Source organism: Heterodontus francisci, chromosome 15 (assembly GCF_036365525.1).
Source record: "Heterodontus francisci isolate sHetFra1 chromosome 15, sHetFra1.hap1, whole genome shotgun sequence".
In the NCBI taxonomy this organism is placed as follows: domain Eukaryota; kingdom Metazoa; phylum Chordata; class Chondrichthyes; order Heterodontiformes; family Heterodontidae; genus Heterodontus; species Heterodontus francisci.
The window spans coordinates 160039-172564 of NC_090385.1; the positions used below are offsets into that span (position 1 = coordinate 160039).

The 12526-nt window shown below is 44.6% G+C and overlaps 1 protein-coding gene across 1 annotated transcript in view; it reads right to left on the reverse strand.

Annotated features, from left to right (window-relative positions):
• Positions 1–12526, reverse strand: part of LOC137377454 (glypican-6-like) — a 351856-nt gene that overhangs the window by 52511 nt on the left and 286819 nt on the right. Inside the window, exon 7 of the mRNA XM_068047033.1 lies at positions 7563–7696. Coding sequence (XP_067903134.1) covers positions 7563–7696 — 134 coding nt within the window. The remainder of the gene's footprint in view (positions 1–7562; positions 7697–12526) is intronic.

The following is a 12526-nucleotide window of genomic DNA, read 5'->3' on the forward strand; positions in this document are numbered from 1 at the left end:
TCCGACGCATCTGCTCTGATGATGCTACCTTCCACGACAGTGCTTCGGATATGTCTTCCTTTTCCCTCAACTGAAGATTCCTCCCCACTGTGCTTGACAGGGCCCTCAACCGTGTCCGATCCATTTCCTGCACCTCTACTCTCATCCCTTCCTCTCCCTCCCAGAATTGCGACAGGATTCCCCTAGTCCTCACTTTCCACCACACCAGCCTCCAGATCCAAAGGATCATCCTCCACCACTTCCGCCACGTCCAGCGTGATGCCACTGCCAAATGCATCTTCCCCTCCCTTCCCCTGTTAGCATTCCGAAGGAATCTTTCCTTCCGTGACACCTCGTTGACTCCTCCATTACCCCCACCACCTCGTCCCCTTCCCACGGAACTTTCCCCTGCAATCGCAGGAGGTGTAATACCTGCCCATTTACCTCCTCTCTCCTCACTATCCATGGCCCCAAACACTCCTTTCAGGTGAAGCAGCGATTTACTTGTACTTCTTTCAATTTAGTATACTGTATTCGCTGCTCACAATGTGGTCTCCTCTACACTGGGGAGACCAAACGCAGACTGGGTGACCGCTTTGCGGAACATCTCTGCTCAGTCCGCAAGCAGGACCCCAAGCTTCCGGTTGCTTGCCATTTCAACACCCCCCTGCTCTCATGCTCACATCTCTGTCCTGGGGTTGCTGCAGTGTTCCAGTGAACATCAACGCAAGCTCGAGGAACAGCATCTCATTTACCGATTAGGCACACGGCAGCCTGTTGGACTGAACATTGAGTTCAATAATTTCAGAGCATGACGGGCCCCCCATTTTACTTTTATTTTCAGTTATTTTTTTCTTTTTTTAAAAAATATTTTTGTGTTTTATTTTATTTCATCTTAGTTTGTTCAGTTTGCTTACCCACTGTTTTTTTCATGTTTGTACTTGTGGCCGTTCAATTTTCAGTCCATTAACACTCTATCTGTACCAATGCTTTGTCTTTCAACACACCATTAACATATTGTTTGCCTTTGCTCCATGACCTTCTGGTCAGCTATTCTGTGACCTTGTCCTATTTACACCTTCTCCTTTGTTATTCTCTTGCCCCACCCCCGCTTTACTTGTTTATAACCTTTTACATTTCTAATATTTGCTTGTTCTGAAGAAGGGTCACTGACCTGAAACGTTAACTCTGCTTCTCTCTCCACAGATGCTGCCAGATCTGCTGAGTATTTCCAGCATCCACAGTATTTTGCTTTTATTTTAGCCATATAAATACTGTGGCTACAAGAGCAGGTCAGAGGCTAGGAATCCTGCAGCGAGTAACTCACCACCTGACTCCCCAAAGCCTGTCCACCATCTACAAGGCACAAGTCAGGAGTGTGATGGAATACTCTCTACTTGCCTGGATGGCTGCAGCTCCAAGAAGCTCGACACCATCCAGGACAAAGCAGCCCACTTGATTGGCACCCCATCCACAAACATTGACTCCCTCCACCACAAGATGCACTGCAGCAACGCACCAAGGCTCCTTAGACAGCACCTTCCAAACCCTCGACCTCTACCACCTAGAAGGACAAGGGCAGCAGATGCATGGGAACACCACCACCTGCAAGTTCCCCTCCAAGCCACACACCATCCCATTGGGAATAGAGGGATACGGTCCCCGGAAGTGCAGAAGGTTTTAGTTTAAACAGCATCAAGATCGGCGCAGGCTTGGAGGGCCGAATGGCCTGTTGCTGTGCTGTACTGTTCTTTGTTGACTTGGAACTATATCGCCATTTCTTCACTGTCGCTGGGTCAAAATCCTGGAACTCCCTTCCTAACAGCATTGTGGGTTTACCTACCCCACATAGACTGCAGCAGTTCAAGGCAGCAGCTCACCACCACCTTCTCAAGGCCCTTGAGGTGGTGGTGGTGAGCTACCTTCTTGAACCGTTGCAGTCCTTGGAGTCATTTGATATCCCTTGATGTCATTTGTCTCCAGAAATCTATCAATTTCTGTCTTGAACATGCTCAGTGATTAAGCTTCCACAGCCCTCTGTGGTAGAGAATTCCAAAGAATCGCCACCCTCTCGGTGAAGAAATTCCTCCTCATCTGTCTTAAATGGCCTACCCCTTGTTCTGAGATTATGTCTCCTGGTTCTAGACTGACCAGCCAGGGGAAACATCCTATCTACATTCATCCTGTCACGTCCTGTAAGAAATTTGTAAGTTTCATTGAGATCACCTCTCATTCTTCAAAACTCTAGAGAATACAGGCCCAGTTTCCGCAATCGCTCATCATAAGACAATCCCACCATCCCAAGGATTCGTCTGGTGAACCTCCGTTGCACTCTCGCGATGGCAAGTATATCCTTTTTCAGATAAGGAGACTAAAATTGCTCACTATACTCCAGGTGCAGTCTCACCAAGGCTCTATACAATTGCAGGAAGACATCTTTACTTCTGTACTCAAATCCCCTTGCGATGAAGACCAACATACCATTTGCCTTCCTAATTGTTTGCTGCATCTGCATGCTAGCTTTTAGTGACTCATGAATAAGGACACCCTTTGGACATCAACACTTCCCAACCTCTCATCATTTAAGAAATATTCTGTCTTTCTGTTTTTTCTACCACAGTGGATAACTTCACACTTATTCACATTATATTCCTTTTGCCATGTTCTTGCCCATTCACATGGCCTATCCAAATCTGCTTGAAGCCTCCTTGCATCTTCCTCACAACTTACATTCCCTCCTATCTTGTGTCATTAATAAATTTGGAAATATTATAATTGGTCCCCACATCCAAATCATTTATATAGATTGTGAACAGCTGTGGCCCTAGAACAAAGAACAGTACAGGCACAGCAACAGGCCATTCGGCCCTCCAAGCCTGCGCCAATCTTGATGCCTGCCTAAACTAACACCTTCTGCACTTCCGGGGCCCATATCCCTCTATTCTCATCCTATTCATGTATTTGTCAAGATGTCTCTTAAACGTCGCTATCGTATCTGCTTCAACCACCTCCCCTGGCAGCAAGTTCCAGGCACTCACCACCCTGTGTGTAAAGAACTTGCCTCGCACATCCCCTCTAAACTTTGCCCCTCGTACCTTAAACCTATGTCCCCTAGTAACTGACTCTTCCACCCTGGGAAAAAGCTTCTGACTATCCACTCTGTCCATGCCGCTCATAACTTTGTAAACCTCTATCATGTCGCCCCTCCACCTCCGTCGTTCCAGTGAAAACAATCCGAGTTTTTCCAACCTCTCCTTATAGCTAATGCCCTCCAGTCCAGGCAACATCCTGGTAAACCTCCTCTGGACCCTCTCCAAAGCCTCCACGTCCTTCTGGTAGTGTGGCGACCAGAATTGCACGCAATATTCTAAGTGTGGCCTAACGAAGGTTCTGTACAGCTGCAGCATGACTTCCATTGATACCCTCTGTCTTCTATGACCAAGCTAGTTCTGTTTCCATCTTGCCAGCTCACCTCTGATCCCGTGTGACTTCAACTTTTGTACCAGTCTGCCATGCGGGACCTTGTCAAAGGCTTTACTAAAATCCATATAGATAACATCCACTGCCCTTCCTTCATCAATCATCTTCGTCACTTCCTCAAAAAACTCACTCAAATTAGTAAGACACGACGCCCCCTTCACAAAACCATTTTGCCTCTCGCTAATAAGTTCGTTTCCCTACCACTGACGTAAGGCTCACCGGCCTATAATTTCCTGGATTATCCTTGCCACCCTTCTTAAACAAAGGAACAACATTGGCTATTCTCCAGTCCGCTGGGACCTCACCTGTAGCCAATGAGGATGCAAAGATTTCTGTCAAGGCCCCAGCAATTTCCTCCTTTGCTTCCCTCAGTATTCTGGGGTAGATCCCATCAGGCCCTGGGGACTTATCTATCTTAATGCTCTGCAAGACACCAAACACCTCCTCCTTTTTGATAATGAGGTGACTGAGACTATCTGCACTCCCTTCCCTAGGCTCATCATCCACCAAGTCCTTCTCCTTGGTGAATACTGATGCAAAGTACTCATTTAGCACCTCGCCCATTTCCTCTGGCTCCACACATAGATTCCCATCTTTGTCCTTGATTGGGCCAACCCTTTCCCTGGTTACCCTCTTGATCTTTATATACTGATCCTTGCGGTACCCCACTAGTAACAGCCTGCCATCCTGAGAAGTACCTATTTATTCCTACTCTCTGCTCTGTCTGTTAATCAATTCTCAATTCATACCAGTATATAATCCCCAAACCTTTGCACTTTAATTTTGTTTACTAACCTCCTGTGTGGGACTTTATCAAAAGCTTTTTGAAAATCCAAATACACCACAATGGATACTAAGATGCGTAAAGTATTACATACTCAAGATGAAAGAAAGTTTACTGATCAATCTAAAGTTTTGCCAGGGTATAAAATTGAGCTGAGATCAGCATATCCAAAAATTGACCAGCAAGAATTAATTTATGGATAGTCTGTTGGCCCAGTAAATGTATTCTGATAACGCATACAGTATAGTGCGCACCTACCAGCAAGAGACCTGCTCTGTAGGGTTTTCATAAACTTTCCAACAAGCACTTGTTTTATGATCAGACATACATATATTTTTTAGATATTTTTGGTGCTAGTCAGTTATTATTCCATATAATGTTTCAAATATAGATTAAAGCCCTCTTTTGATGAGAAACATATTTTCCTTGAAAGGCCATGCATTATCAATAAGAAAAAAAACTAGTATTTCTATAGTGCTTCATCACATCCTCAGAATGTCACAAAAAACTTCACAGCTAGTGAATTACTTTTGAAGTGCAATCACTATTGTTCAGATAAGCATGACAACTATGACCTACAAATAATAAATGAGGCAAATGACCAGTTAGTTGGTTTTGGTGGTTTTACTCTTGAGCGATAAATGTTGGCCATGTCACAAGAGCCTCTGGCTCTTTAAAAGCTGCCGTCGGACCTTTGTCCATCTGAACAGACCGATGGGACTTTGATGTAACATTTCACTTATTGCATAGTATTTTTGACAATATGGCACTTCCGCAGTACTGTACTGAAGTATGAGATTATGCATCAAACTCTGGAGTAGGGCTTGAATGAAGAACCTTCTGACTTACGAGTTGAGAGTGCTATAAACTGAGCCAAGTTAACATTTAAAATACACCTGAATACTTATAATGAATAGTGATCAACTTTTTTCAGTATGGTCATTTCAAAGGAGTCTATGGATATTGCACACAGTATAAGCTACTTGAGAAGATGAGTCTGTAATTCACTTCAAATAGAAACTTAGAGTAAACTGCAAAATCAGTTTGTGACTTCTAGATGGAAGCAGAGATTTATTGCTTTCTTTTGTATTAGGCTTTCAAAGTTCACTGCCTGGGAACACTTATTGATGTTTGATAAATATTTTTTAAAAGCTACTGTATCAAATCACCTGCAGGTAATATTGAAGCAAGATATATAATTGTCTTAAAATAAAAACAGAAAATGCTGAAAATACTCAGCAGGTTTGGGTAGCATCTATGGAGAGAGAAAGGGTTGGTAATCTTTGGAATTCTCTTCCCCAGAGAGCAGTGGAGGCTGGGTCATTGAATATATTCAAGGCTGAGTTAGATAGATTATTAATAGACAAGGAGTCGAGGGTTATGGGAGGCAGGCAGGAAAGTGGAGTTAAGGCCACAATCAGATCAGCCATGATCTTATTAAATGGCGAAGCAGGCTCGAGGGACCAAATGGCCTAGTCCTGCTCCTATTTCCTATGTTCTTCTGTGCCATAATGAATCTATTGACTCTAAAGTAATGGAAAGTGTTGTTGGCAGTGCTATCAAGTGGCAGTTACTCACCAATAACCTACTCACTGATGCTCAGTTTGGGTTCTGCCAGACAATTTGGCTCCAGACCTCATTAGAGCTTTGGTCCAAACATGGACAAAAGAGCTGAATTCCAGAGGTGAGGTGGGACTGACTGCCCTTGACATCAAGGCACCATTTAACTGACAGCGATATCAAGGAGGCCTAGGAAAACTGAAGTCAATGAGAATCAGGGGGATAACTGTCCATGGTTGGAATCATACTTAGCACAAAGGAAGATATCTGTGGTTGTTGGAGGCCAATCGTCTCAGCCCCAGAACACTGCTGTAGGAGTTCCTCAGGGCAGCATCCTAGCTCCAACTATTTTCAGCTACTTCATCAATAACCATCCCTCAGAAGTGGAGCTGTTCGCCTATGATTGCAGAATGTTCAGCACCATTCGCGCTTCTTCAGGTACTGAAATAGTCCGTGTCCATATGCAGTAAGATCTGGACAGCATTCAGGCTTTGGCTCATTGGGAAGTAACATTTGCAACACACAAGTGCCGGGCAATGACTATCCCCAATAGAAGAGAACCTAACCATCTCTCCTTGATATTCAACAGCATAACCATTGCTGAATCCCCCACCATCAACAGGTGAAGAAAAGAGTGTAGAACTTCAAAAGGACACAGACAAGTTGGTGGAATGGGCAGACAATTGACAGATGAAGTTCAATGCAGAGAAATGTAAAGTAATACATTTTGGTAGGAAGAACTTGGAGAGACAATATAACATAAAGAGTACAACTCTAAAGAGGATGCAAGAGCAGAGAGACCAGGGTGCATATGTGCTTTAGTCATTGAAGGTGGTAGGTCAGGTTGAGAGAGCGGTTAATAAAGCATACAGTATCCTAGGCTTTATTAATAGGGGAATTGGATACAAGAGCAAAGGAGGTTATGTTGAACTTGTATAAGCAACTAGTTCGGCCTCTTCTGGAGTACTGCGTTCAGTTCTGGGCGCTGCACCTTAGGAAAGATGTGAAGACACTGGAGAGAGTGCAGAAGATATTCATGAGAATGGTTCCAGGGATGAGGAACTTCAGTTCAGATTGGAGAAGTTGGGACTGTTTTCCTTGGAGAAGGGAAGGCTAAGAGGTGATTTTATAGAGGTATTCAAAATCATCAGGGGTCTGGACAGAGTAGATAGGGAAAACCTGTTCCCACTCGTGAAAGGATCGAGGGCACAGAATTAACGTGATTGGCAAAAGAAGCAAAAGTAACATGAGGAAAAACTTTTTCATACAGCGAGTGGTTAGGATCTGGAATGCACTGCCTGGTGGAGAAAGATTCAATCAAGGCTTTCGAGAGGGAATTAGATCGTTACCTGAAAAGGTAGAACATGCAGGATTACGGGGAAAAGACACTAGGTGAATTGCTCATTCGGAGAGCTGGTGCGGAATCAGTGGGCCAAATGGCCTCCTTCTGCACTGTAACTATTCGGTGATTCTGCGATTCTGAACATCTGGGGGGGGTTACCATTGACCTGAAACTTAACTGGAACAGCCATAAAAATACTGTGGCTACAAGAAAAGGCCATAGGTTGGGAATTCTGTGGCAAGTAACTCACCTCCCAAGTCCGCAAAACCTGTCCACCCATCAACAAGGCACAAGTTATGATTGTGATGGAATACTCCCTACTTGCCTGGATGATGCAGCTCCAACACCAGCAGCACAAATCAGCCGAATGGCCGCCTTCTGCGCTGTAACAATTCTGTGATTTGCCTCAGTTCTCACCTGCTCTTGTTACTTCCATTCCAACACTCATTCTGCTCAGCCACGTTTGCTGAGCTGTTGTCATTGCACATGTTGTACGGGAGGGTCGACCAAAATTTCTTTGCCTTCTTAAGTTTTTCTTTTACATCCGTCACCTAAGTTATAAAGAAGTTCCCACATTAAAAAATTAGATTGTTCACAGGGAACTCTGGTTTTAAACAAACCTATTCAATAAAATGGAGCAAGCAATTACATAGGGGCATGTTCTTCTAGCCTTAGCACGTGTGTCTAGTAGAAACCTAAAATGGTTACAGCACAGAAGGAGGCCATTCAGCCTGTTGTGTCCCTGCCAGCTCTTTGCAAAACTAACTCAGCCTTCCCACTCCCATGGCCTTTCCCTGTAGCCCAGAAAATATTTTTCTCTTCAGGTACTTATCCAATTCCCATCTGAAAGCCACAATTGAATCTACCTCTACCACACTCTCAGGCAGTGCATTCTACTTGCTGCATAAAAAGTTTTCCTTATCTCGCCGTTGGTTCTTTTGCCATTCATCTTAAATTGGTATCCTCTGGTTCTTGTGCCTTTCGTCAATGGTAACAGTTTCGCCCTATCTACTCTGTCCAGACCTCTCACGAATTTGAAAACCTCTATCAAATCTCCTCTCAACCTTCTCTTCTCCAAGGAGAACAACCCCAGCTTCTCCAATCCATCCACGAAACTGAAGTCCCTCATCTCTGACCATTCTCGTAAATCTTTTCTGCACCCTCGCTAATGCCTTCACATCGTTCCTAAAACACGCTGCCCAGAATTGAATACAGTACTCCAGTTGGGGCCAAACTAGTACTTTATAAAGGCTCACTAGAGCTTCCTTGCTTTTGTACTCTGTGCCTCTATTTATAAAGCCCAGGATCCCACATACCTTATTAACCACTGTCACAACCTGTCCTGCCACCTTAAGTGATTTATGAACATATACCCCCAGGTCCTTCTACTCTACATCCCCTTTAGATTTGTGTCCTTTATTTTGTATTGCCTCTCCTCGTTCTTCCTACCAAAATGCATCACTTCACAGTTCTCTGCATTAAATTTCTTCTGCCACCTTTCTATGTCCTCTTGAAGTCTATCACTATCAGCACAGTTCACAATACTTACAGGTTTGGTGGCATCTGCAAATTCTGAAATTGTGCATCTCACCTGGTCCTGTTGACTTATCAACTTTAAGCACATCCAGCCTAATACCTCCTCTATCAATTTTTAGCCATCTAGTGTCTCAACTACCTCCTCTTTCACGACTTTTTTTTAAAAATTCATTCATGGGATGTGGGCGTCGCTGGCCAGGCCAGCATTTATTGCCCATCCCTAATTGCCCTAACTTAGTGGCTTGCTAGGCCATTTCAGAGGGCATGTAAGAGTCAACCACATTGCTGTGGCTCTGGAGTCACATGTAGGCCAGACCAGGTAAGGACGCAGATTTCCTTCCCTAAAGGACATTAGTGAACCAGATGGGTTTTTACAACAATTGACAATGGTTTCATGGCCATCATTAGACTAGCTTTTTAATTCTAGATTTTTTAATTAATTGAATTCAAATTCCACCTTCTGCTGTGGTGGGATTTGAACCCATGTCCCCAGAGCAATACCCTGGGTCTTCAGGTTACTAGTCCAGTGACAACACCACTATGCCACCGTCTCCCCTTGGGCAGCATCTTCTTCCTTGGTAAAGGAAGATGCAAAGTACTTACTTAGTACCCCAGCCATGCCCTCTGCCTCCATGCATAAATCCCCTTTTTGGTACCTACTCCTCCTCTTACCACCCTTTTACTATTTATATGCCTGTAGAAAACTTTTGAATTTCCCTTTATGTTAGCTGCCAGTCTCTTCTCATATGCTCTCTCTGCTTCTCACATTTCTTTTTTCACTTCCTTTCTGAATCATAAACTTTGAATGTTTCATCTAGTTTATAAATACTCTCTTTCTGCAGGTTCAGTAAATTATCCCCTCTTGGGAAGCAGGATGTGGGCTAACTGGTAGCACAGAATTTGGTGCCAGGTATCTCAAATATACTTTTTCGAGAGAAGCTCAGGAGCTAAAGATTCTTCTGCTGGTTGAGGTGATGGATGTCAGTACTGGGGAATGGAATATTTTGACTAATTGGACACAGAAATAGTACACAAACAAGTCTAGAGTATTTCCAGCCTTGATGCACAGTAATGGCTGCTCTACAGTACTCTTACAAAGTGCCTTAATGCAACTTTGGTACCACAGCTGCACTGCACCAGGCTAGCAACTCAGCTTTTGGCTTTGTCCATTGCAGCGCCTGCAGCAAGACCATCAACTGAGCAGTGAATTCATACGTAGGAACATAGGAGCAGGAGTAGGCTCATCGAGCCTGCCATTTAGTTAGATCATGGTTGATCATCTACCTCAACGCCACTTTACCGTGCTATCCCCACATCCCTTGATATTATTAGTATTGTTACGGTCAGGTGAGGAGGGGTCAAAGGGCTTCCCTCTTTTCCATCTCCTTGTTAGACCACAACAGGTTTAATTGTTTTTTAAAGTGGATGTACTGGCCAATTCAGTAAGTGTTTGATTTCTTACTTGCTGTGATCATAACAATAAATTGGACAGGTTTTCATGAGTTTAACAAAGAAACAGGTTAACTTTATTGTACTTAAACTCAACTAAGTAAAATAATAAATTATGTGCCAACTTTCACACACACACGCACACACACTCAAGGTTCTTACACACACAACTTTTTTATATTATTCGTTCATGAGATGTGGCCAGCATTTATTGCCCATTCCTAATTACCCTCGAGAAGGTGGTGGTGAGCTGCCTTCTTGAACCGCTGTAGTCCTTGGGTGTAGGTACACCCATAGTGCTGTTAGGAAGGGAGTTCCAGAATTTTGACCCAGCGACAGTGAAGGAACAGCGATAGAATTCCAAGACAGGACGGTGTGTGGTTGGGAGAGGAACATGTAGGTGGTGGTGTTCCCATGCATCTGCTCCCCTTGTCCTTCTAGGTGGTAGAGGTTGAGGCTTTAGAAGGTGTTGTCGAAGGAGTCTTATTGAGTTGCTGCCATGCATCTGGTAGATGGTACACACTGCTGCCACTGTGTGTCAGTGCTGAAGGGAGTGAAAGTTGAAGGCAATGGATGGAGGGGGGTGGGGGTGGAATCACGAGGGCTGCTTTGTCCTGGATGGTGTTGAGCTTCTTGAGTGTTGCTGGAGCTGCACCCATCCAGGTGAGTGAAGAGTATTCCATCACACTCTTGACTTGTGCCTTGTAGATGGTGGACAGTCTTTGGGGAGTCAGGTGGTGTGTTACTTGCTGCACATTTCCCAGCCTCTGACCTGCTCTGTTAACCACAGTATTTACATGGCTGCTCCAGTTCAGTTTCTGGTCAATAGTATCCCCCAGGATGTTGATAGTGGGGGATTCAGCAAAAATAATGCCATTGAACATCAAGGAGAGATGGTTAGATTCTCTCTTGTTTGAAATGGTCATTGCCTGGCACTTAAGTGGCAAGAAACATTTGTGCCACACATCAGCCCAAGCCTGAATGTTGTCCAGGTCTTGCTGCATATGGACAGATTACTTCAGTATCTGAGGAATCGTGAATGGTGCTGAACATTGCGCAATCATCAGCGAGCATCCCCACTTCTAACCTTACGATTGAAGGAAGGTCATTGATGTAGCTGCTGAAGATGGTTGGGCCTAGGACACGACCCTGAGGAACTCCTGCAGTGATGTCCTGGGACTGGGATGACTGACGTCCAACAACTACAACCATCTTCCTTTGTGCTAGGTATGACTCCAACCAGTGGAGTATTTTCCCCCGATTCCTATTTATTTATTTTATTTTATTGAGAGATACAGCACTGAAACAGGCCCTTCGGCCCACCGAGTCTGTGCCGACCATTAACCACCCATTTATACTAATCCTATACTAATCCCATATTCCTACCACATCCCCACATGTCCCTATCTTCCCCTACCACCGACCTATACTAGGGGCAATTTATAATGGCCAATTTACCTATCAACCTGCAAGTCTTTGGTGGTGGGAGGAAACCGGAGCACCCGGCAAAAACCCACACAGACACAGGGAGAACTTGCAAACTGCACACAGGCAGTACCCAGAATTGAACCCAGGTCACTGGAGCTGTGAGGCTGCGGTGCTAACCACTGCGCCGACTGTGGGAGGCTGGCGAGCAGTGCATAGGAATAGCCAAGTCTAGAGCTTACAAAGGCATGGATGAGGCTTTCAGCAGTTGTGCTGAGTCAGTGCAGAGTCAGGCAAAGTTATGGAGGTGGAAATAAGCTGTCTTATTGACAGCAAACTTTCCCATCCACCTACCTCCCCTGGACATTCAACGCGTTACCATCCCTGAAATCACCCATCAACATCCGAGGGAGTCACTATTGACCAGAAACCAGACATAAATACAATGGCTACAAGAGCAGGCCAGAAGCTGGGTATTCCACAGCAAATAACTCACCTCATAACTCCCCAGAGCCTATCACCTGCAAGGCACAATATCAGAAGTGGTTTGGAACACTCACCACTTGCTTAGATGAGTGCAGCTCCAACAGTCAAGCAGCTCAACAAAGCAGCCCACTTGATTGGCACCACATCCACCAACCTAAACAAATAGTCATTCCCTTCACCAGTGACCCACCATGGCTGTCGGGAGATGGTGGCGTAGTGGCAATGTCACTGAACTAGTAATCCAGAGGCCCCAGTTAATGCCCTGGGAACAGGGGTTCAAATCCCACTACTGCAGCTGGTGAAATTTAAATTCAATTAATTAATACAAATCTGGAATTGAAAGCTAGTCTCAATGATGCATGAAACCATCATCGATTGGTGAACCAGGTGAGTTTTTTTTTTACAACAATGTCCTTTAGGGAAGGATATCTGCCATCCTTACCCAGTCACATGTGACTTCAGACCCACAGCAATGTGGTAGACCC